Raw genomic sequence first — 21,500 nt, 5'->3', positions numbered from 1 at the left:
TGCTTTTTTATTATAATCTTAAAAGACCATTAATTCATAGATGAAGACATTAGGGACAAGAGGGGACAGAGGTACCTGTAGATTGGCAGGGCTGCGCTCACATACATACATACATGCATACATACAGTGAGGAAAATAAGTATTTGAACACCCTGCTATTTTGCAAGTTCTCCCACTTAGAAATCATGGAGGGGTCTGAAATTGTCATCGTAGTTGCATGTCCACTGTGAGAGAAATAATCTAAAAAAAAAATCCAGAAATCACAATGTATGATTTTTAAACTATTTATTTGTATGATACAGCTGCAAATAAGTATTTGAACACCTGAGAAAGTCAATGTTAATATTTGGTACAGTAGCCTTTGTTTGCAATTACAGAGGTCAAACGTTTCCTGTAGTTTTTCACCAGGTTTGCACACACTGCAGGTGGGATTTTGGCCCACTCCTCCACACAGATCTTCTCTAGATCAGTCAGGTTTCTGGCCTGTCGCTGAGAAACACGAAGTTTGAGCTCCCTCCAAAGATTCTCTATTGGGTTTAGGTCTGGAGACTGGCTAGGCCACGCCAGAACCTTGATATGCTTCTTATAGAGCCACTCCTTGGTTATCCTGGCTGTGTGCTTCGGGTCATTGTCATGTTGGAAGACCCAGCCTCAACCCATCTTCAATGCTCTAACTGAGGGAAGGAGGTTGTTCCCCAAAATCTCGCAATACATGGCCCCGGTCATCCTCTCCTTAAAACAGTGCAGTCGCCCTGTCCCATGTGCAGAAAAACACCCCCAAAGCATGATGTTACCACCCCCATGCTTTACAGTAGGGATGGTGTTCTTGGGATGGTACTCATCATTCTTCTTCCTCCAAACATGTTTAGTGGAATTATGACCCAAAAGTTCTATTTTGGTCTCATCTGACCACATGACTTTCTCCCATGACTTCTCTGGATCATCCAAATGGTCATTCTCAAACTTAAGACGTGCCTGGACATGTGCTGGTTCAAGCAGGGGAACCTTCCGTGCCATGCATGATTTCAAACCATGACATCTTAGTGTATTACCAACAGTAACCTTGGAAACGGTGGTCGCAGCTCTTTTCAGATCATTGACCAGCTCCTCCCGTGTAGTTCTGGGCTGATTTCTCACCTTCCTTAGGATCATTGAGACCCCACGAGGTGAGATCTTGCATGGAACTCCAGTCCGAGGGCGATTGACAGTCATGTTTAGCTTCTTCCATTTTCTAATTATTGCTCCAACAGTGAACCTTTTTTCACCAAGCTGCTTGGCAATTTCCCCGTAGCCCTTTCCAGCCTTGTGGAGGTGTACAATTTTGTCTCTAGTGTCTTTGGACAGCTCTTTGGTCTTGGCCATGTTAGTAGTTGGATTCTTACTGATTGTATGGGGTGGACAGGTGTCTTTATGCAGCTAACGACCTCAAACAGGTGCATCTAATTTAGGATAATAAATGTAGTGGAGGTGGACATTTTAAAGGCAGACTAACAGGTCTTTGAGGGTCAGAATTCTAGCTGATAGACAGGTGTTCAAATACTTATTTGCAGCTGTATCATACAAATAAATAGTTTAAAAATCATATATTGTGATTTCTGGATTTTTTTTTTAGATTATGTCTCTCACAGTGGACATGCACCTACGATGACAATTTCAGACCCCTCCATGATTTCTAAGTGGGAGAACTTGCAAAATAGCAGGGTGTTCACATACTTATTTTCCTCACTGTACATACATGCATGCATACATACATACATACATACATACATACATACATACATTTTATTTTTTACTTGCTCACTTGAGTACATGCTCTTAGTCATGCACAGCCAAAGCATGCTGATCCCTGAAAGCACTGGCTTCCATAACCGAATCCTAGAGAGCAGATGCATATGTAAATGTCTGCTGTTAAACATACCAATCATCATATCCTGTTATGACACATCTCCCTTTTTTAGTTGCTTGGCTTTCAGACAAACCCCCGCATGGACTCCCAGGTCAAGGATAGACATCAGCAAGTTTAACTCCTGCATGATCTTTGGATTTACCTCTAGAATCTGATTGCCTAATCCGTTAGCAACCTGGACCACAAGGATATTTGCTGAGTTCAAAATCATTATTGAATATAAGTTTATATGGCTTGAATGAATGAATGATTGACCATGATCCTTATTGTTAGTCCAATGTTGTGTGCAAAAGCCAAAAGCCTTTTAACATCCTGTTGTATATTTAGACTCCCTAAGGTTTGCTCGAGGTTCGCTCTGGTTACTGTTCCACTCAGCTGCAACTGAAAGCTTCATGCTGACCAGTCACACACCAACGAACATGACCTTTATAGAACGAGCAGTTTCTTGGTTACTTATCGCAGAAGGAGCAGTTTTTCTGGTTTCGTTATGCTTGGAATGATTGAAGGATTTCCCAATGCGTCAAATGCAATTGTTCAAACATTTAATGTTTGTATTTGTACTTTTATCCTGCATTGATGTCGCCAACAAGTAAATAATTCTGTACTTTAATTGCAATAGATGTTAGCGTTGCACGTCTGCTAGAAATCGCTTATGCAGTATATTAATGTGCAAAGGGGACGTTGGAGTTGTTTTGTTTTATTTTGCGAGTTGACTCTGAATGGTGCATGCTTTTGTCGTCTCTCTGTTGCAGTGCTGAGTCCTGAGCCCAATGCCCTGGTTAAAGCTTTACGCAAACTTCCCATCCTGCATGACGAGCTATATGCTCAGCAAACCAGACTATATGACTACTACGATCCTCCAGAGAACACGCTGGTACTGGCGTAAGTATAATCACACATATATAAATACAAAGAGTGAGATTTTGACCATATGACCAGTTGGCTGGTTTTGAGTGTTCCAATCTTGCATAAGCATTTGTTAGAGATGTATGTAAGACTTATATAATTATTACAGAATCAGAAATGTGTAATATTTCCAGACATGTCAAAATATATGGCATTCATGATATTTGAAACCCTAAGAGCAATACGGGAGACACATGAAGACTTTTCTACTTTCTTGGTTAGCTCAAACAAATTCATTCTTCCCTGTCAGAAAATTACTTTATCTAGATGAACCTTGACATGCCCTTTTGGATAGTAAACATATCAGTAAAATTCTAAAAGTTGAAAACAACTGACAAGACAAACAAAACATAAAAAAATCAGTTGATTATTGTCAGCCCAAATTCTAACACTGTCACACCTACATGTGTGGCTATTTTATAACTAGGCTTTAACAATGATCTTTATCATTTAAGTAAACAATCTATACCTGCTATAACATTGAAATATTCATCCTTGTCAGAGAATAATAATTATATTACAGTTCGCTCCAAAAGTACTGGAACGTCAAGGCCAATACATTTGTTTATATTTGGGTTTGTGATTGAAGGATGAGACGAGCTCTTTTGAATGTCAGTTTTAATTTCCTGCTGTTTATCTGTGGATGTGTTAAGCAGAACATGGTGCATTTTGTATAAGACCACTTGAAGTTTACGTGTGCAAAAATGTTTGAACATGTCAATGACTGGTGTTACCGAGTTGTTACCCAGTTGTTACCCAGCTATTAACCAGTTATTACCCAGTTATCACAACTGATTGATTAAACAAGACTGCATTTGTTATTAAAAATGATAAGCCAACATAAAGATCACCGAGCTGTTTATAGGAGAAAAGCACGTCATTTTAAAGCTGGGGAAAAAATCAATCCGAGGCATCGTGCAAATATTGGTGTAGCAACTACAGCGATCTGGAATGTCCTGAAAAAGAAAGAAAGCTTGGTTTACCGAACACCAGTACTTCGGTAAAGAACTGTATGTTCGTTCTTTATTAATAAACAATTTGACCAACAGAAACCTTGTGAGATAAGAAACCTTAATAAAAGAAACATTGTGAGAATTGTGAGAAAGAAACCCAAAATCAACAGTGAGCTCACCAACAACCTCCAGAGGAAAAGGGGAAAGGTATTACAATAGACCATTTGAATACTTTGAGAGAAAATGTATAGAACCCATAGCACAAGATGCAAACCACACATTGCAATAAGAACCAGAAATGTCTGATTTTCCCAAAGACATGCAGAGATGAGCTACAGAAGATCTGGTCATGGTTTGGTCTTGCATGGCAGTTACTGGAACAGGTTTACTAAGACTTCATGATCAAACTCATTAAGGTGGCAGCAGAATGAATTCCAGGTAATTTCCAGATGTAAGTACCAGGAAAGCTGCAAAAATAAAATCTTAAATTTAAATCCAATGTTCATCTTTTGAGCTCAAACCTCAATGTCTTACAAAAATGAGTTGCCTTGACATTCCAGTGCTTTTTGAATAGACTTTACGTTCCTGTTCAGGCTCTTAAATTATTTAAATGTAACAAAAGAACAATGCTTTTTGAGACACTGTACCTAATTACAAGATAAGAACAAGCCTTCATTTTGATTGTACTATCTTTTATGAGTATTATTTTCTTATACAGTCTTAACCCAGCCATTAGGGGGGCCAGTGTACTCTTAGTGCCGGTCCCAAGCCCGGGTAAATGGGGAGGGTTGCGTTAGGAAGGGCATCCAGCGTAAAACATGTGCCAAATCAAATATGCGGATCACAAATGAGAATTTCATACCGGATCGGTCGAGGCCCGGGTTAACAACGACCGCCACAGGTATCGTTAGCCGACAGGGTACCGGTGGAAATTGGGCTACTGTTGGCCGAAGGAGGAGAAGGAGAGGAGGAAGACGACTACAGAGACAGCAGGAAAAGGAGCAATGTAGGAGAGTAGAGATTCGGGTTGGTACTTTAAATGTTGGTACTATGACGGGTAAAGGGAGAGAGATAGCTGATATGATGGAGAGGAGAAAGGTAGATATGCTGTGTGTTCAGGAGACCAAGTGGAAAGGGAGTAAGGCCAGGAACATTGGAGGTGGGTTTAAACTGTTTTATCATGGTGTGGATGGGAAGAGAAATGGTGTAGGGGTGATTCTGAAGGAAGAGTACAGTAAGAGTGTAGTGGAGGTGAAGAGAGTTTCTGATAGGGTGATGATCGTGAAGGTGGAAGTTGAAGGGATGATGATAAATGTCATCAGTGCCTATGCTCCACAAGTTGGCTGTGAGATGGTGGAGAAAGAAAGATTCTGGAGTGAATTAGGTGAAGTGGTAGATGGTGTACCTAGAAAAGAACGATTGGTGATTGGGGCAGACTTTAATGGGCATGTAGGTGAAGGGAACAGAGGTGATGAGGAGGTGATGGGTAGGTATGGTTATAAGGAGAGGAATGTGGAAGGGCAGATGGTGGTAGATTTTGCTAAAAGGATGGAAATGGCAGTGGTGAACACGTATTTTAAGAAGAAGGAGGATCATAGGGTGATGTATAAGAGTGGAGGAAGGTGCACACAGGTGGATTATCTTCTGTGTAGGAGATGCAACCTGAAGGAGATTGGAGACTGTAAGGTGTTGGCGGGGGACAGTGTAGCTAGACAGCATCGGATGGTGGTCTGTAGGATGGTTTTGGAGGCGAAGAAGAAGAGGAGGAAAGTAAGGTTTGAAAGAAGAATAAGATGGTGGAAACTGAAGGAGGAAGAGTGTAGTGTGAGGTTCAGGGAAGAGGTCAGACAGGGGCTTGGTGGTGGTGAAGAGGTGCCGGATGATTGGGCAACTACTGCAGGAGTGATGAGGGAGGCAGCTAGAAAAGTACTTGGTGTGACATCTGGAAATAGAAAGCAAGACAAGGAGACGTGGTGGTGGAATGAGGAAGTGCAGGAGAGCATTAGGGGAAAGAGATTGGCAAAACAGAAGTGGGATCGACAGAGTGATGAGAAAAGTAGGCAGGAGTACAAGGAGATGCGGCAGCAGGTTAAAAGGGATGTGGCGAAAGCCAAGGAAAAGGCATATGAGGAACTGTATAAGAGGTTGGACACTAAGGAAGGAGAAAAGGATTTATACCGATTGGCCAAGCAGAGGGACCGAGCTGGGAAGGATGTACTGCAAGTTAGAGCAATAAAGGATGGAGAGGGAAATGTGTTGACTAGTGAGGAGAGTGTGTTGAGAAGATGGAGGGAGTATTTTGAGCAGCTGATGAATGAGGAAAATCAGAGAGAGAGAAGGTTGGAGGAGGTGGAGTTGGTGAAGCAGGATGTAGATAGGATTAGTAAGGAGGAAGTGAGAGCAGCGATTAAGAGGATGAAGAATGGAAAGTCGGTTGGACCAGATGACATACCGGTAGAAGCGTGGAGATGTTTAGGAGAGATGGCAGTGGAGTTTTTAACCAGATTGTTTAACAAGATTCTGGAAGGGGAGAGGATGCCTGAGGAATGGAGAAGGAGTGTGCTGGTTCCGATCTTTAAGCATAAGGGAGATGTGCAGACCTGCAGTAACTACAGGGGAATTAAGTTGATCAGTCACACCATGAAGTTATGGGAAAGAGTAGTGGAAGCCAGGCTGAGAGAAGAGGTGACCATCTGTGAGCAACAGTATGGTTTCATGCCGAGGAAGAGCACCACAGATGCCTTATTTGCTTTGAGGATGTTAATGGAGAAGTATAGAGAAGGACAGAAGGAGCTGCATTGTGTATTTGTGGATTTAGAGAAAGCGTACGATAGGGTGCCGAGAGAGGAGTTGTGGTATTGTATGAGTAAGTCAGGTGTGTCAGAGAAGTATGTGAGGGTGGTGCAGGACATGTATGAGGACAGTGTGACGGCAGTAAAGTGTGCAGTAGGTACAACAGACTGGTTCAGGGTGAAGGTTGGACTGCATCAAGGATCGGCCCTGAGCCCTTTCCTGTTTGCAGTGGTGATGGACAGGTTGACGGACGAGGTCAGACAGGAGTCTCCCTGGACTATGATGTTTGCAGATGATATTGTGATTTGTGGTGAGAGTAGAGAGCAGGTTGAGAAGAGCCTGGAGAGGTGGAGATATGCGCTGGAGAGAAGGGGAATGAAAGTCAGTAGGAGTAAGACAGAGTACATGTGTGTGAATGAGAGGGAGGGCAGTGGAGTGATGCGGTTGCAGGGAGAAGAGGTGGAGAAGGTGGAGGAGTTCAGGTACCTGGGGTCAACAGTGCAAAGTAATGGAGAGTGTGTTAGGGAAGTAAAGAAAAGAGTGCAGGCAGGGTGGAGTGGGTGGAGAAGTTTATAGGACTGTGGTGAGACCTGCGATGTTGTATGGATTAGAGACAGTGGCATTGAGTAAAAGACAGGAGGTGGAGCTGGAGGTAGCAGAGCTGAAGATGTTAAGGTTTTCGTTGGGAGTGACAAGGATGGACAAGATTAGAAATGAGTTTATTAGAGGGACAGCACATGTAGGATGTTTTGGTGACAAGGTGAGGGAGGCGAGATTGAGATGGTTTGGACATGTGCAGAGAAGGGACATGAATTATATTGGTAGAAAAATGGAGCCACCAGGTAGGAGGAAAAGAGGAAGGCCAAGGAGGAGGTTCATGGATGTGGTGAGGGAAGACATGCAGGTAGTTGGTGTAAAAGAGGCAGATATAGAGGACAGGGTGGTATGGAGACGGATGATCCGCTGTGGCGACCCCTAATGGGAGCAGCCGAAAGAAGAAGAAGAAAGATTTTCTTATACAGTCTTATGTAGTCATAATGTTTGGCAAACATCTTTAGATTCCTGGTAATGATAGAGTAAGTGATGAATAATGAATGTGTCAGCATTGCCATTGTTCATCTACAAAATCATCAGTATCAGTGGTGATTATTATTATTATTATTATTTTTTTATTTATTTCTTTTTTGTATTTCTCAACTGATGCAACTTTTTCTTCTGCATTCTAAACTGTTTTTCTGTTGACCATGGTTGTAAAGAGTAATTAAGAGTTACTATGAACTTCCTGCCAGTTCAAAACTGTCAAGTCATTATGTTCTCATCTTTCTGGTCAAGTCGTTTTAGTCCACACAAAAGATTTTTTTTTTAAGTTGAGTTTTTTTCATGCCAACCTGTGTAAATTCTAAAGACTTTTCTGTGTGAAACTCAGATCAACAGTTGGTAGAATTTTCAACAACCATGCACCATGTTTTAACTTGCAGATCATATTTTTTTCCCAATTCTGTTATATGGGTTTAACTTTAAATAATGCTCTTGATGTGTCTCTGCATGATTATTTGTATTGTGCTGCTGCCAATTGGTTGCATAATTGAAAAAAACACGACATGAAGTATGCAGGTCTATGTGTGTTCTTATTGTGGTGGTTATTTGTAAAACAAAACAAAAACTAGATAATGCAAAACTCACTAGGGTAGCACAATAATTATACATTTAACATTATACTATAATAAATGATTATTTTCTTTATATTATACAAGTCAAGTTTATTTCTATAGCGCTTTTCACAACAGACATTGTCTTAAAGCAGCTTTACAGAATTTTATGAGTTAAGGTGAATGGTGTGCATTTATCCCTGATGAGCAGCCATGGTGACTGTGGCAAGAAAAAACTCCCTTAGATGTTATGAGGAAGAAACCTTGAGAGAAACAAGACTCAAAAAAGGGGAACCCATCCTCATTTGGGTGACTTCAAGAGTGTGGTCATAAATCTTTCAACAATACAGAACACTGGAGAGTAAGAACTTACATGAGCACTGGAATGTAAGATTATGAGTAATGTCCTTTCTACAGTCTTTTACAGTCATTTGTGGTTATAAAACTAGGAGCTACAGAGCAACTCATAAAATAGCTCAGCAATCATCACAGATCCAATACCAGCTTCTTCATGCCAGAGCCTTTAAACACTCAAGGAGGTCCAGTGTCCAAACTCCACATGAAGTGGGATCCAATTGGCACTGGTACGTCTCTAGATGGTTCGGGATGTTTGCGAGGTCAGCATCAACTTCTTTAAAGGTCCACAATCTTCATAAGGTGGGACATGACTGGGGCTGGAGCAACCTCAGGATGCCTTGGGATGGGTAGAGAAAGAGAAGCAGTGGAGAAGAATTAGCGTAGCTGCTGTTCATGATATTAACAGCACAAGTTGATAATGTGCATGTGATCAGATGTTATGGAGCACAATGTGATGTGTGTTATGTGTAGGCCTTGCTAAAAAGATACGTTTTTAATCTGCACTTAAACTGGAAGAGTGTGTCTGAGCCACGAACACTGTCAGGAAGACTATTCCAACGTTTAGAAGCTAAATGTGAGAATGCTCTACCGCCTTTAGTGGACTTTGCTATTCTAGGAACTACTAGAAGTCCGGAGTTTTGAGATCGCAGGGAGCGTGTCGAATTGTAGCGTGTTAGAAGACTGAGTAGATAATTGGGAGATAAACTATTTACTGTTTTGTAAGTAAGTAGCAGTAATTTGTAGACTAACCGTAGCTTGTTTATTAAAGATGCAGGACAACCACCTAGTAATGCATTACAGTAGTCTATTCTGGAGGTCATGAACGCATGGATATGCGTCTCTACATCCGATATAGATATGTTTCTTAGCGTAGCAATATTTCTAAGGTGGAATAAGTTGTTTTTGTAACATGTTGATATGATTTTTAAAAGACACATTGGTGTCTAAAATAACTCCCAGGTCTTTTACTGTTGAACATTCGTCTAATACAGGTTGAAATGCTGGAGCTTCTGTTTACTGTTTTTTGGGCCGATAAGGCAAAATCTCCGTCTTAACAGAATTTAAGAATAGAAAGTTATGAGTCATCCAGTCTTTTTAATTCTTTAACACACTCAGTTATCCAAGCCAATTGAGCTGTATCGTCTGGTTTTGATGTGATATATAGCTGGGCATCATCAGCATAACATTGAAAGCTAATCCCATGCCTTCTAATAATATTTCCTAATGGAAGCATGTATATTGTGAAAAGCAGGGGTCCTAGAACTGAACCTTGTGGCACGCCATACTTTACTTGCATTAACCTGGATAGCTCTCCATTTAAGTCTACAAAATGGTAACGATCAGACAGGTAGGATTTAAACCAGCTTAATGCCTGTCCCTGAATACCAAAGTAATTTTGTTAGCGATCTAGGAGAAGATCATGATCTATAGTGTCGAATGCAGGACTAAGATCTAGCAAAACTAACAGAGAGATCTGGAGGTCTGAAGCTAAAAACAGGGCATTAGTGATTTTAATTAGAGCAGTTTCTTTGCTATGATGGAGTCTAAAACCTGACTGAAACTCTTCAAAGATATTGTTCTCTTGTAAGTAGGAACATAACTGGACAGAGACAATCTTTTATAAAATCTTAGATGTAAATGGGAGATTTGAAATGGGTCTGTAATTTGACAGTGTGTTTGGATCCAAATTGGTGTAAGAGTGAAAATGTATGTGGATTAAATTTAAAAATTGCTTTGAATTTAGGAAATAAGGTACCTTGTGTTTTGACACTAAAAATAGTGTATTTCTGGATGGACTTGGATTTTGAAAGGAGGATGCGAGCGGGCAGGTGCGTTTGGGGGGTGAGAGGAGGAGCTCAAGGAATTTTTTTGGGAAAAAAAAAAAAAGAATAAAGTTGGAAAGAAGAGCTCGTCGGTGTCCGTGAATGTTATTAGAGAAATAATCTCACTTTATTATCCACGCACAATTCTTACATTAGGTATCTTAATGGGGGGGCTTAATAACTGCTAACTTGAGGGGTTTAGGGGCGTGAGGAGTTAATAATATTCAGAAGAGGCTCACCAGCGCTATGTAACACTTCTTTCAATAGTTTAGTTGGAATGGGATCTAACTGACATGTTGTTGATTTAGCTTTGGTAATAACATCATACAGCTCTTCCTGTCCTATACATGTAAAGCAGTGTAGTTGTGGAGTTTTAGGTAAGATTGGTTCAGGAGATGCTGTCAGAGGTTGGACCTCCACAATTGTTTTTCTAATACTATCAATTCTTTCAGTGAAGAAATTCATTAAGTCCTCACTACTAAAATACAGGACTATTAAAACCCATTAATGATTTGGAGAAAGGTTTTTAGCATTGTCATAGCAGAAAGCAAAAGGCTTACTCACTCACTATCTAAAAAAGATATTCATGTTGTATCATAGGCAACACAATGTAAGTGAAAAATAAATTAAATAAGAGCTCTTTAAGAAAAAGAAAAACCCAACAATCCCCTGGCATACACTTTAATAATGGGGTTTATGACTATAATCAATCAATCATATAATCAACTGATGTTTGTAAAGTAATTATTATTTGTTGCATGAATATCTGGCAAGTACAGAACAGCCCCTGCATGTAACAATAATCACTCACTTCATGTGTATTCTCCAGATTAAGGGAATTTATGACACCTAATAAAACTCACCAATTACACACCGATAATGGCACAAAAACAGGCGAAGCTAAAGAAACATTTTACTTTATATAACAAATTACTAACATTCTGGATATTTCGGAAGTTTAAGTATAAATTGTGTTTTACAGCCAACAGAGGGCGCTATGTACTTAAGTTTGTGTATTTCACCCCACAATCTTCTTTATTGTCTAAACCTATATGTGTTATTTTGACAGGATGCCAACTCGCCATGCTGATGAACTGTCTCATAGGTTTTGTAGCATAATATTTGTCCTTGCTGGTTTGCAGTGTGTGTGTGTGTGTGTGTGTGTGTGTGTGTGTGTGTGTGTGTGTGTGTGTGTATGTGCATATATAAATTGGTTTGATTTCCTCAGTGTCTGTCTCTGGAGGAAATAGAGTATGGCTGGTTATCTAAGGGGTTTGGTTTCAGTGAAATCACTTAGAAAAATTACTCAACAAAATAAACGTTATAACTATTCTTTATCAATATGTTTATAACGTTCAAACGTTTCAGAAAGTTTTAGAAATTCATGTCTTTTGTCTTGCAACATTGAGTTACTTTGCATTTTGATGTACTTGCACAATCGTGTCGTACTACACTTTAGTTCATGACCCACAAATAACAGCTTAGTCAGCACCTATAATAAACCGCTGACATGAAGTTCATGACAACTGCTATTGTCACTATATAAAATAAAGTAGGTTACGGATATAGATAGCAGCATGTGGTAGAAAATAAGGATTTTGGTGTGTCACAATCTGCCATTAGGTTATCCTGATTATCAGATGTTACAGCAAGAGGACACTTGCCGTTCCTCATCTTATATCTAAATTTCATACCTCTGTGACATCAGGCTGATTTGTGTACAGCTGTAGCTCAAGCTAAGCTTCAAAAAAATCACACCATGTGCTCCGGCACCAGGGGGTCTGCCTGAGATAGCCTGTGCTGGCGGACAGCATGGAGCTGCAGTCTGAGCGGTGTCCTAAGCATGTTTGATCTCACAATGTGTTTGCACGGATTTTTACTGCGCAGACTGGTGCCGTGTCTGATATCAGGAGACCACATGGAGGCCAGATATACACTATATTACGCAATGCTTTGAATCTTCTCCAAATATTGAGCTAGTGGGGTGTCTCTGCATGTCTAAGCTGCAGACATACAGAGATGCAGCGGTTAGGTCATATTTAGGTTCTCATACATATGAGATACATACATACATACATACATACATGCACACACACTCACACACCCCCTATTTGATATGGTTATTAGTTCACTTTTATGGGTGTACTTAAATCAAGTGCACATTAGTTTGTATAGCTAATAATAAAATAACCAATTACTGATTAAAAAAAAAACCCAATAGGTTTAAATACTACCATTTCAGAAAAAAGATTAGTAAACTGTACGATTCCTTGAATCCAGCCTAGTCCCCTCAAGCATCACTACTGTCTTACTTTTATTATGAAAAGTGCATATGGTCTGCAGGTAAAGCTGATTGTTAAAAAAGTCATTAAAATTCAAATCTAAACAACACTCAAAAATCTAGTAGAGAATCTTTCCAGAAGAATGGATGTTAATTCTACAGCAAATGGGGTTAAATATGGATTGATGGTCAGCAAGCAAATACGAATCGTATGGTAAAGTGTCCACAAACTTTTGTCCATATAGTATATAATTAAATGGCTAACATCTAGAATGCGGATCGAAGGCTGCTTAAGACTCATTTGCTTATTATACATTGCCTTACAGGGGCTTTTGTGGAACACCAATTACTAGCCTGTGCTTTTATCCAATGATTAAATGCAGTCTGAGCATGTGTGTGATATAACGTGTTTACTAAAAAAATTATAATAATTATACTTTTCAGAATGAATAGGCATATACAATACATGCACAGTATATAATAGTGTTTCATGGTTAATAATAATTGGTATCTTAACAGTAAACACCGCTCAAGGAAAAGTGTACAGTATATGTCTACGTACTGTTTATCTTTTCTTTTTTTTTTTTTCATTACTTGTTTCATCTTGTGCAGAAAGGCTACCTCAGGCTCAGCTTGAAAAATGTTAATTTCACTTCTCCCCACAGGATTCTTGCCAACATTGTTAGCTAAATGAATAATTGGAACTTTTAATACACTCTTCTTCTTTCCTGCAGCATCTATCCTTTAGGAATGTCAACAACATACATTTGGGGCTGCTCTGGAAAGCTGAGGCTAATTAAAGCACTAACTGAGCTTCGGCTCATTTGAGAAAAGGAAGGAAGACTGGGAGGAGTGTGTGTGTGTGTGTGTGTGTGTGTGTGTGTGTGTGTGTGTGTGTGTGTGTGTGTGTGTGTGTGTGTGTGTGTGTGTGTGTGTGTGTGTGTGTGTGTGTGTGTGTGTGTGTGTGTGTTACCTCCATCCCCTGCTGTTCCATTGAGCTGCTGAACAAGACTTGAGCTGCGCCCCTCTCCGTGTCTAATAGAAGATGGGGCGGCATCTCCTTATGAAAAGGAGAGATTAAGAAGAGTCTTTTCATCAAGCTATAGACAGACCCACTCCTCTGATGGCTCATCTGTGCACTCGAACATGCCTCAATCAATCTAACGCCACTTACGGGGCTACATTAATGTAAATGTGAGGTTTAGGGTGATGTACCCCTTTTTAATTAGCACATTGGGTTCATGCTTAGATGAATCCGCTCCATTATAAGGAGAAGTTTGCCCCTTCAGCTAATCCAACAAACACTTGCCTATCTACACTTGAATGTTTGCTTATCTTTGCTGCTTTACAAACACACCCAATTAAATCCTTTGAAAAATTTCGAGGCACCCTGCTGATTAAGCAGAAGGCTTCTGAAATCCGGCTTCTTGGCTTCATGTTCAGAATGTGCCCTCAAGCCACTGCCTTTTAGTCTTTTCCACTCTTATACAACATAAAACTGAACTCTGTCTTAATCCTACTATTTTCCTAAAGAGTCACTTTATATGGACAAAGCAAAGTGTTTGGAGACTCTTTATCAAAGTGGGTTTGTAAATTGAGCCATTTTAATTGGCACGCTGGCTTAACCAAGCTTGTTAAGCTTTGCCCACATAAACAATTTGTGCTGCTTTGCCATGCTTGTTATTATCTGTGTTTTTGAGGGAATGTGTTTGTCAGTCTCATTTTGTTTCTTTTTTTTTTTTTTTTTTTTCATTACAGATTGTCCAAACAGAACAAAAGAATAGTGTATACGGTTATAGAGTATTCTCCGCTGCTGGACTCCTGCAACATGACAACTGATGACTGGGCCACTATTGCAAAAGACATTGAGGTACACATCATACAGCACCAGTATTCAAGTACATTTCTTCGCAATTTGCATATTTTTTATTTTTTTTTTAAAGCAAGTTTACAAGAACAAACAGTAACCATATAATATAAAATATAGGTATTTACAACAGTTACCTTTTAGTGGTGTTGAATTGAATGTGTAAGGGAATACACATTTAGTGTATTATCCATTTGATCTATTAATAATAATAATAAATCTATTTTCCTATCAAATTCATATCCATATATTTGAATTTGCTTACTTATATCATAAACTTCAGTTTGCTAATTAGACAGGACGAGCTAAATTAAATTCAACATCTTTTAAAGCCTATTGTGTAGCTGGTCTCAGGTCCAATGAACTGCTTTAAGATTATTAATACATACGTAAGTGTATGCGATTAGTTAAATCGCACCAGAGGATCTGCTATACTATCTGTGCTGGGTCATGTTTAGAAAACTAGAGTTGCTCAGATACAGCCTTTATACTCTGCTACCAAGTATTTTCGTTGTATTTGATGTGGGTTTTTGGGTGTACACCCAGATTACACTCCTGCTAAATAGCAATATACACACTCCTTTCAGAAGAAAGATTAGCTAAAGGGAGAGAAGGAAAAATGGACAATGTAAATGTGATGGAATGGTTGTAATGAGCTATATTATGGACAAATTGATTAATGAAATCTTAATTTTATTCTGATCAATAAGACCCAGAAAGCTTCTCTAGTTATAAGTCTGTGTTACACCTCAGTGACTTTGTGTACAGGTGTGGCTCAAGTCAGTCACATGCATTAAGTGCACTAAAGAAATCATATTTTGACCATCATAGTTTTCTAACAGCATTTTGTACATAACTACAAAACATGTGGGTTTCTTAGTGAAAGTTGTCTGATGAGTAAAATTTTCTGAATAATATGCTTTGAAATAAACGATTGATTAATAACGAAGATGTTTAATCAGTTAGACAGAAGGTCCCAGTTATCCCTTCTTTTATAAGTAGGTGCTGACATTAAAGGTTTTCTCCATGTTCTTCTCAGAAAAATTATGAGAAATATGATGGCTTTGTCATTCTGCATGGCACTGACACTATGGCCTACACAGCCTCAGCTCTGTCTTTCATGTGTGAGCACCTAGGCAAACCTGTCATCCTCACTGGCTCTCAGGTAAACAGCTAAATTCTCTCTCTCTCTCTCTCTCTCTCTCTCTCTCTCTCTCTCTCTCTCTCTCTCTCTCTCTCTCTCTCTCTCTCTCTCACTCACACACACTCTCTCTCTCACACACACACACACACACACACACACACACACACACACACACACTTTGTTTTTCACATTGATCAGTAAAAGCACAGCATTTCACAAAGAAATGCTTATTGTTCCCAGTGCTTTGAAGGACAATATTTGTCAAGGAGTTTGATAATAAGAGATGTTTTTTCAAAGCCACTCTGTTGTTTAGAGTAATATGTTGTTGTATGGTAAAGTACATCATTTTTACTAATATAATCTCCTTGACCTTGGCATGTCTGGCAGGTACCGATCTATGAAATGAGGAATGATGGTAGAGACAACCTGTTGGGGGCGCTGTTGATTGCAGGGCAGTTTGTCATCCCTGAGGTGAGTGAGGAATCTTACCTTGTATACAGATAAGACACTGCTGCATAATCAAGTCACGTTTTATGTACAGTTGACTTTATCTTTAAAGATAGATTTTGAATAGATGTTTGAAATTATTATTCCTGCTGATTGTTCCTAAAGATCTGTGCTTCTCAATTATTTTCTGTTACGCTAGGAGGAAGTAAACATTTCACGCCCCCCAACTCTCCGCCGCGACTGTAAATAGTATCATTTGTCTATCAAATTGTTATAAGTACACCTTTGCATACCATTGTATCCTTATTAACATTAAAGAAAACAAAAAAAGAAAACACAAAGAAATATAGATCAACTTACAACAAAGAATAACTTTATTAACATTGTCTTTTAGTCGCTGAAAAAACTCAAGCGGCTTATCAGCATGATTGGGGTGTAATGTCTTTAAGTGATGCCTTCATTTATTTGGCTTCATGCTGTTTGCTGCCAACATTTTTAGACACCGGTCTTTCCTCGTCTCCGATCGTAGTCACAGGGAAGCCAAGAGCTACATGCGCTACGTCATATTTCCTCGTCTTAGGTTTCGGGAGATTTACGTTTGTCTCATTATCTCCGTCTTTCTCCGCCTTTCTTTTCATCCCTGTTAAATATTTTTCCATGGTGTCTCTTAAGGGTTTGTTATCTGCACTTCATACCTTTTGCTCTGTGCTATGTGCTCTTGTTCCGTGCAAAAAACCCTACTCCCTGTGGCAAAAAAATGCATGTTCCCCAGGGTCACACGCGCCCCCCCTGGCTTCGCCCCGAGCCCTTTTTGATAAGGACTGCTGTAGATGTTTGCCTTCAAATAATATTACTGGACATGTATAGCTTTATACTCCACTCTCTTTTTTACCATTATAAAGATAAGCTTTTGTTAAGGCGGTAATATCAAAATAATATTAGCATGTAATACAAATGGACTAAAGTACTATACACAAATCACAGGCAACCATTTTAAACTTTATGCACGGTGGCGGCTGTTTCTTATTCATACGGAGTTCCTTAGTGTGTCATTTCTTTTGTTGTAAGAAACTGATGTGCATTGAGCAGCCACCCCCATGCAACTGGTTCAACAAGTCTGATCAGATCATGTGCTGATGCAAAGTGAAGGCACTCTGACTCTAGCCCTGAAGTCACTCTGACTCTAGCCCTGAAGTCACTCTGACTCTAGCCCTGGAAAATATCTCCAAAACTGCGACTCTGCCCCACAAATTAAGCCGTGTTTTGGTCCAACTTTGACAAGTATAAAGCGTTTTTTTAAGATTTTGAGGCATTGAAAAATCAAATGAACAAGGCTCTTTTATTCTTCTGCACAGGTGTGCCTCTACTTTCATCATAAGCTGTTCCGAGGTAACCGTGTTACCAAAGTGGATGCTGGGAGTTTCGATGCCTTTAACTCCCCCAATCTGGCTCCATTAGCCAACGCTGAAGTTGATATCAAAAGTAATTTGATCACTTTCGCTTAACTTCCTAAACTGAAAAATCAGTTGTCACCTGATTTATGAATCATTTGATCTCTGCCTTCAGTTTCCTGCTAGATATTGTTGTTTATTTTCCCCCTCTCTGCAGTAAATTGGGACACAGTATGGAGGGCAAACACAACAGCAAAGTTCAGGGTCAACACACAGATGAACCGCAACGTGGGCCTCCTGCGTTTATTCCCTGGGATCACTGCTGACACCGTAAGATGATGTTCCAGTGGATGGGCTTGAGTGTTGATATCGCCAACCATGCCATTTTGATGACCTTGACCAATTGTTTTATTGACGATACACGGCTGCTTTTGTGTAGCGTTTTTGTCACCGACTTTTTCAGCACAGCTGCATAATTTCTGTCTAATTTCATTGTAAAATCTCATGTTCTTTTGTGTATATATTCGCGCTCCAGATTTGCAGTGTGACAGATTCACTTGTCTGTGACCAGTGTTGATAGCTAAGTAATAAGACAGAGTTATGAGGCATGTCTAATTCTTCACAAAGGAGCGAGGAGTTGGCATTCGCTCTCGCACTCTCAGTCCAGCACTTATGAAGAGTGGAATGGGGGAAGGAGCACATATTTACTACCTCAATCTGGCTCTTTTGCCATGTTACGCATCGATAGCTTTTTTATCAGCTTTTATGGCCTTAGGGCTTTTTTTTATTTCAGGTCTCTCCTATACGGTGTAGACTTTATATGCTTCCTTCTCATGTTCACATTGATAGTCCTCATTTTATCTACATCTAGGAATAGGTTGGATCCAGGGTTGTTATTCAAATGAGGTTGAATGAATGTTTTAGACTGATCTCTGCTGATTTTCTTTTTTTTAATATGAGGAATATGTAAGCTGGATAGTCAAAGTACAGTAGGTACAGCATTCCAGTAATGCTGCTTTTAGCTATAGGATATACTGAATGATAAAATGTATGCTTTATTTATGCTTTTTGGGAGTTGATTATAATTTAGAAAGCAAGACGTCTTTACTTATGTTTGCAGTACCACCATGAGTGAATTTTTTGTTTTGTTTGTTTGTTTTTGTTTTTTTGCAAAACCTTCTTTTCTCTTCTCTGCAGTGCTAAGGAGTAACATATAAACTGCAGCTCTCAGGTAGGGAGGGATTTTTTTTTGCTTGTGCAAAAGCTGTCCTTGGCTGATCAGGTGGTTAGGAGAGACTCCAGATGTGCTATAGTGGAGTGGGGGTTGACAAGATTTTAATTCAATCTCCAGCATCGTTAATTCCTCTCTCTATGGGACTATTGGGCCAAACAGGCTCTTAAGTGTGGCAGTGTGGTGGAGTGATTGTGGCGTTCCCTGTGGGACCCTTTACAGCAGAGGGCAAAATTAAGACGCTGTACTCACAGCATTCGTCAGCACTTTTGGCAGTGTGAGACATTGCTGATAACTATCACTTTAGCTTTGGATCATGTTTTTCAGTGATTAATCTTAATAAAGCTGATGTTGTGTGTGTTATTGTATCTGCAGTTGAATTTAACAATTTAACCAATTGCCGGTTTAATTTGATCATAAACAAAAGGACCGATATCAGTAAATCTAATCACTTGTTTGGCCAGGTTCGAGCTTTCCTGCAGCCACCCATGGAGGGGATTGTGCTGGAGACCTATGGCAGCGGTAATGCCCCTGATAACCGTGCAGACCTGCTGGAAGAGTTCCGGAAAGCTACCGAAAGAGGCGTTATTATGGTCAACTGCACCCAATGCCTCCGAGGCTCCGTCACTGCATCATATGCCACTGGCAAGGTGTGTATCTAGAGGGAATATGATTGTGTGTAAGTGTAAGCAATACAGAAACATTTCAACCTTCTACTCAGTTGTCCCTAAACATTTATCCATATAGTGTAGCTTACTCATTGAACACTGAGGGGAGGGCTGTATTAATGAATTAATTAATTTGTTTATTTATTTATTTAGATAGTTGGTTAGTTTTAGTTTTTTAATATTTGCTTCAGCTAACGGCAACAAAAAAGTCCAAAAACAACAAACATTAATGTTTGTATTTAGATCATTTGCAGTTAACAAATATGATGATTTTGTACATTAGACTGATGTACAGAAAGTTATCTTTTGATATATATTTATGTCTCTAGTAAGTTTTAGACTACCTTTAATCTTAATCCTTCACAACAAACTAATGCGATTCAAAATCCAACTGACGACTCTATACCCTAAAGCAGCTAAAAACATCTTGTTACCAGCTCAGATGCTCTAATAGAATGAAATTATTTATTTGAATTAGTCTGTAATTTAACTTTGTCACTTCTTAGGCCCTGAGCGATGCTGGATTGGTACCTGGAGGTGATATGACTCCAGAAGCGGCTTTGTCTAAACTCTCCTATGTCCTGGCCAGGAAAGACCTCATGACAGCAGAAAAGAAGAAGGTAACCTGATCTGCAGATGCATAAGAGAACGTTTACAACCAGAATCAACCCAGAATGCTTAGCGAAATCAAACCCCGTGATAGTTTTATTTTGACTCTTAAAAGTGCAGCGTAGCCACTTATTTATGGCTGCTTTAATTTAATTAATGTCTTAGGTGTGTAAAAGGTGGATTGGAAGAAAACTCTCATGTGGATGCTTTTATAGAAAAAAATAACATGCCATTGGTTACATCAGACCATTTTGTCATGCAGATGTTGAGCCGAAATTTGCGTGGTGAGATGATTGCTCACCTGGAGGGGGCCAAGCTGACGCTTAGTGACAGTCGCTTCATTCAAGTCATTGCGAAATCCCTCAGCATCAGTTGCAAAGAGGTGCGGCACCCGAACCTGTTTTGATTCAATTTGTATTTCATTCTTGAAAGTTTACATGCAGGATCATATATTCTTTACTTAAAGATTATGAAAGTTGTGACTATTGAGAACAATGCTGTATTCAGGAGTTGGAAGCGATCCGTGATGCTCTGACCCCAACTTTAGCCTGTGCTGCTGCTAAGATTGGCGATGTTGAGGCGCTGGAGGCAATTAAAGAGATGGTAAGGCTTTCACCAGACTTTCTGTCCTTATATCAAAGAGCTCATCTCTTAGTTTAGTCACTGAGCTGAGCTTATCTTCACTTTATTGTGGTTCAGACTGTGTTTATCAAGCACATAAATTCCAATAGTCATTCAGACTGCAGTCTGGAATGGAATGGCTTCTTTCTGTCACCATTTCCTCATGTCTTCACTCAACTACCAAGACCTGTTTTTAGACCAGTTTTCACACCTGTTTTAGACCAACAAACACACACGCAAAGATATTTCTCTGCAGTGCCACGTCAATCTAAAAATTCATTTACTCCTGAATTCATATCATGCTGCACTTTTTGTATTTGATCTTAGTTCGAGTGCATTTTTTTGTCCCCAAAATATTTACATTTTATGCCCCAATAAATGGGAAAAATAGTTAAACATACATTTGTGAGTAAGTTCCTGCCAAGCAGCAATGCACCAGCTCTTTTATCTCTCCGAGAAAAAGTTGTTATGCTACCTTTGATTAAACAGAAGAGGGGAAACCAAACATGTTTTTGTCTTGTCTAGGTAGAGGTCATTTTGAGATAAGACCTCTAATGCACTAATGAGCTGGCATGCAACCCATGTTTGAAAAGACCCGTCACTGATAACCTTGCTCTCCATACAGCTGCACTTATGCAATCGACGTTGGTGCTTTGTTTTTCAGAATAAGGCTACGAGTGCTTCTTTGAAATTCGCCTCAGGGCTGAACTGAAACGTCTGAATGTTTTTTAAACAAATCCAGTTTTCTACTTGCATGTATAGATGAGTAAGGTGTTGAGCCACCTCAAGCCACCTGATCAGCTTCATTGGCACTTTAGCATAAATAAATCTCAAACTATAAATAAAACTAGATG

The 21,500-nt window shown here is 39.6% G+C and overlaps 1 protein-coding gene across 10 annotated transcripts in view; it reads left to right on the top strand.

The window, feature by feature from the left end:
* Positions 1-21,500, top strand: part of aspg (asparaginase homolog) — a 31,059-nt gene that overhangs the window by 427 nt on the left and 9,132 nt on the right. For all 10 annotated transcript variants that reach the window (XR_014534039.1, XM_083544096.1, XM_083544098.1 and 7 more), the window contains exons 2-11: positions 2,659-2,788; positions 14,427-14,538; positions 15,575-15,700; positions 16,067-16,150; positions 17,482-17,608; positions 17,735-17,847; positions 19,213-19,398; positions 19,923-20,036; positions 20,288-20,407; positions 20,533-20,628. Coding sequence is in view for 9 of the 10 variants with exons in the window: in XM_083544096.1 (XP_083400222.1) it covers positions 2,659-2,788; positions 14,427-14,538; positions 15,575-15,700; positions 16,067-16,150; positions 17,482-17,608; positions 17,735-17,847; positions 19,213-19,398; positions 19,923-20,036; positions 20,288-20,407; positions 20,533-20,628 (1,208 nt within the window). In the remaining variant the exon portion in view is untranslated. The remainder of the gene's footprint in view (positions 1-2,658; positions 2,789-14,426; positions 14,539-15,574; positions 15,701-16,066; positions 16,151-17,481; positions 17,609-17,734; positions 17,848-19,212; positions 19,399-19,922; positions 20,037-20,287; positions 20,408-20,532; positions 20,629-21,500) is intronic.

This window comes from Silurus aristotelis (assembly GCF_946808225.1).
Source record: "Silurus aristotelis genome assembly, chromosome: 6".
Lineage (NCBI taxonomy): Eukaryota > Metazoa > Chordata > Actinopteri > Siluriformes > Siluridae > Silurus > Silurus aristotelis.
Note: the sequence above shows the minus strand (reverse complement) of the source record. Positions and strands in the feature narration are given on the sequence as shown.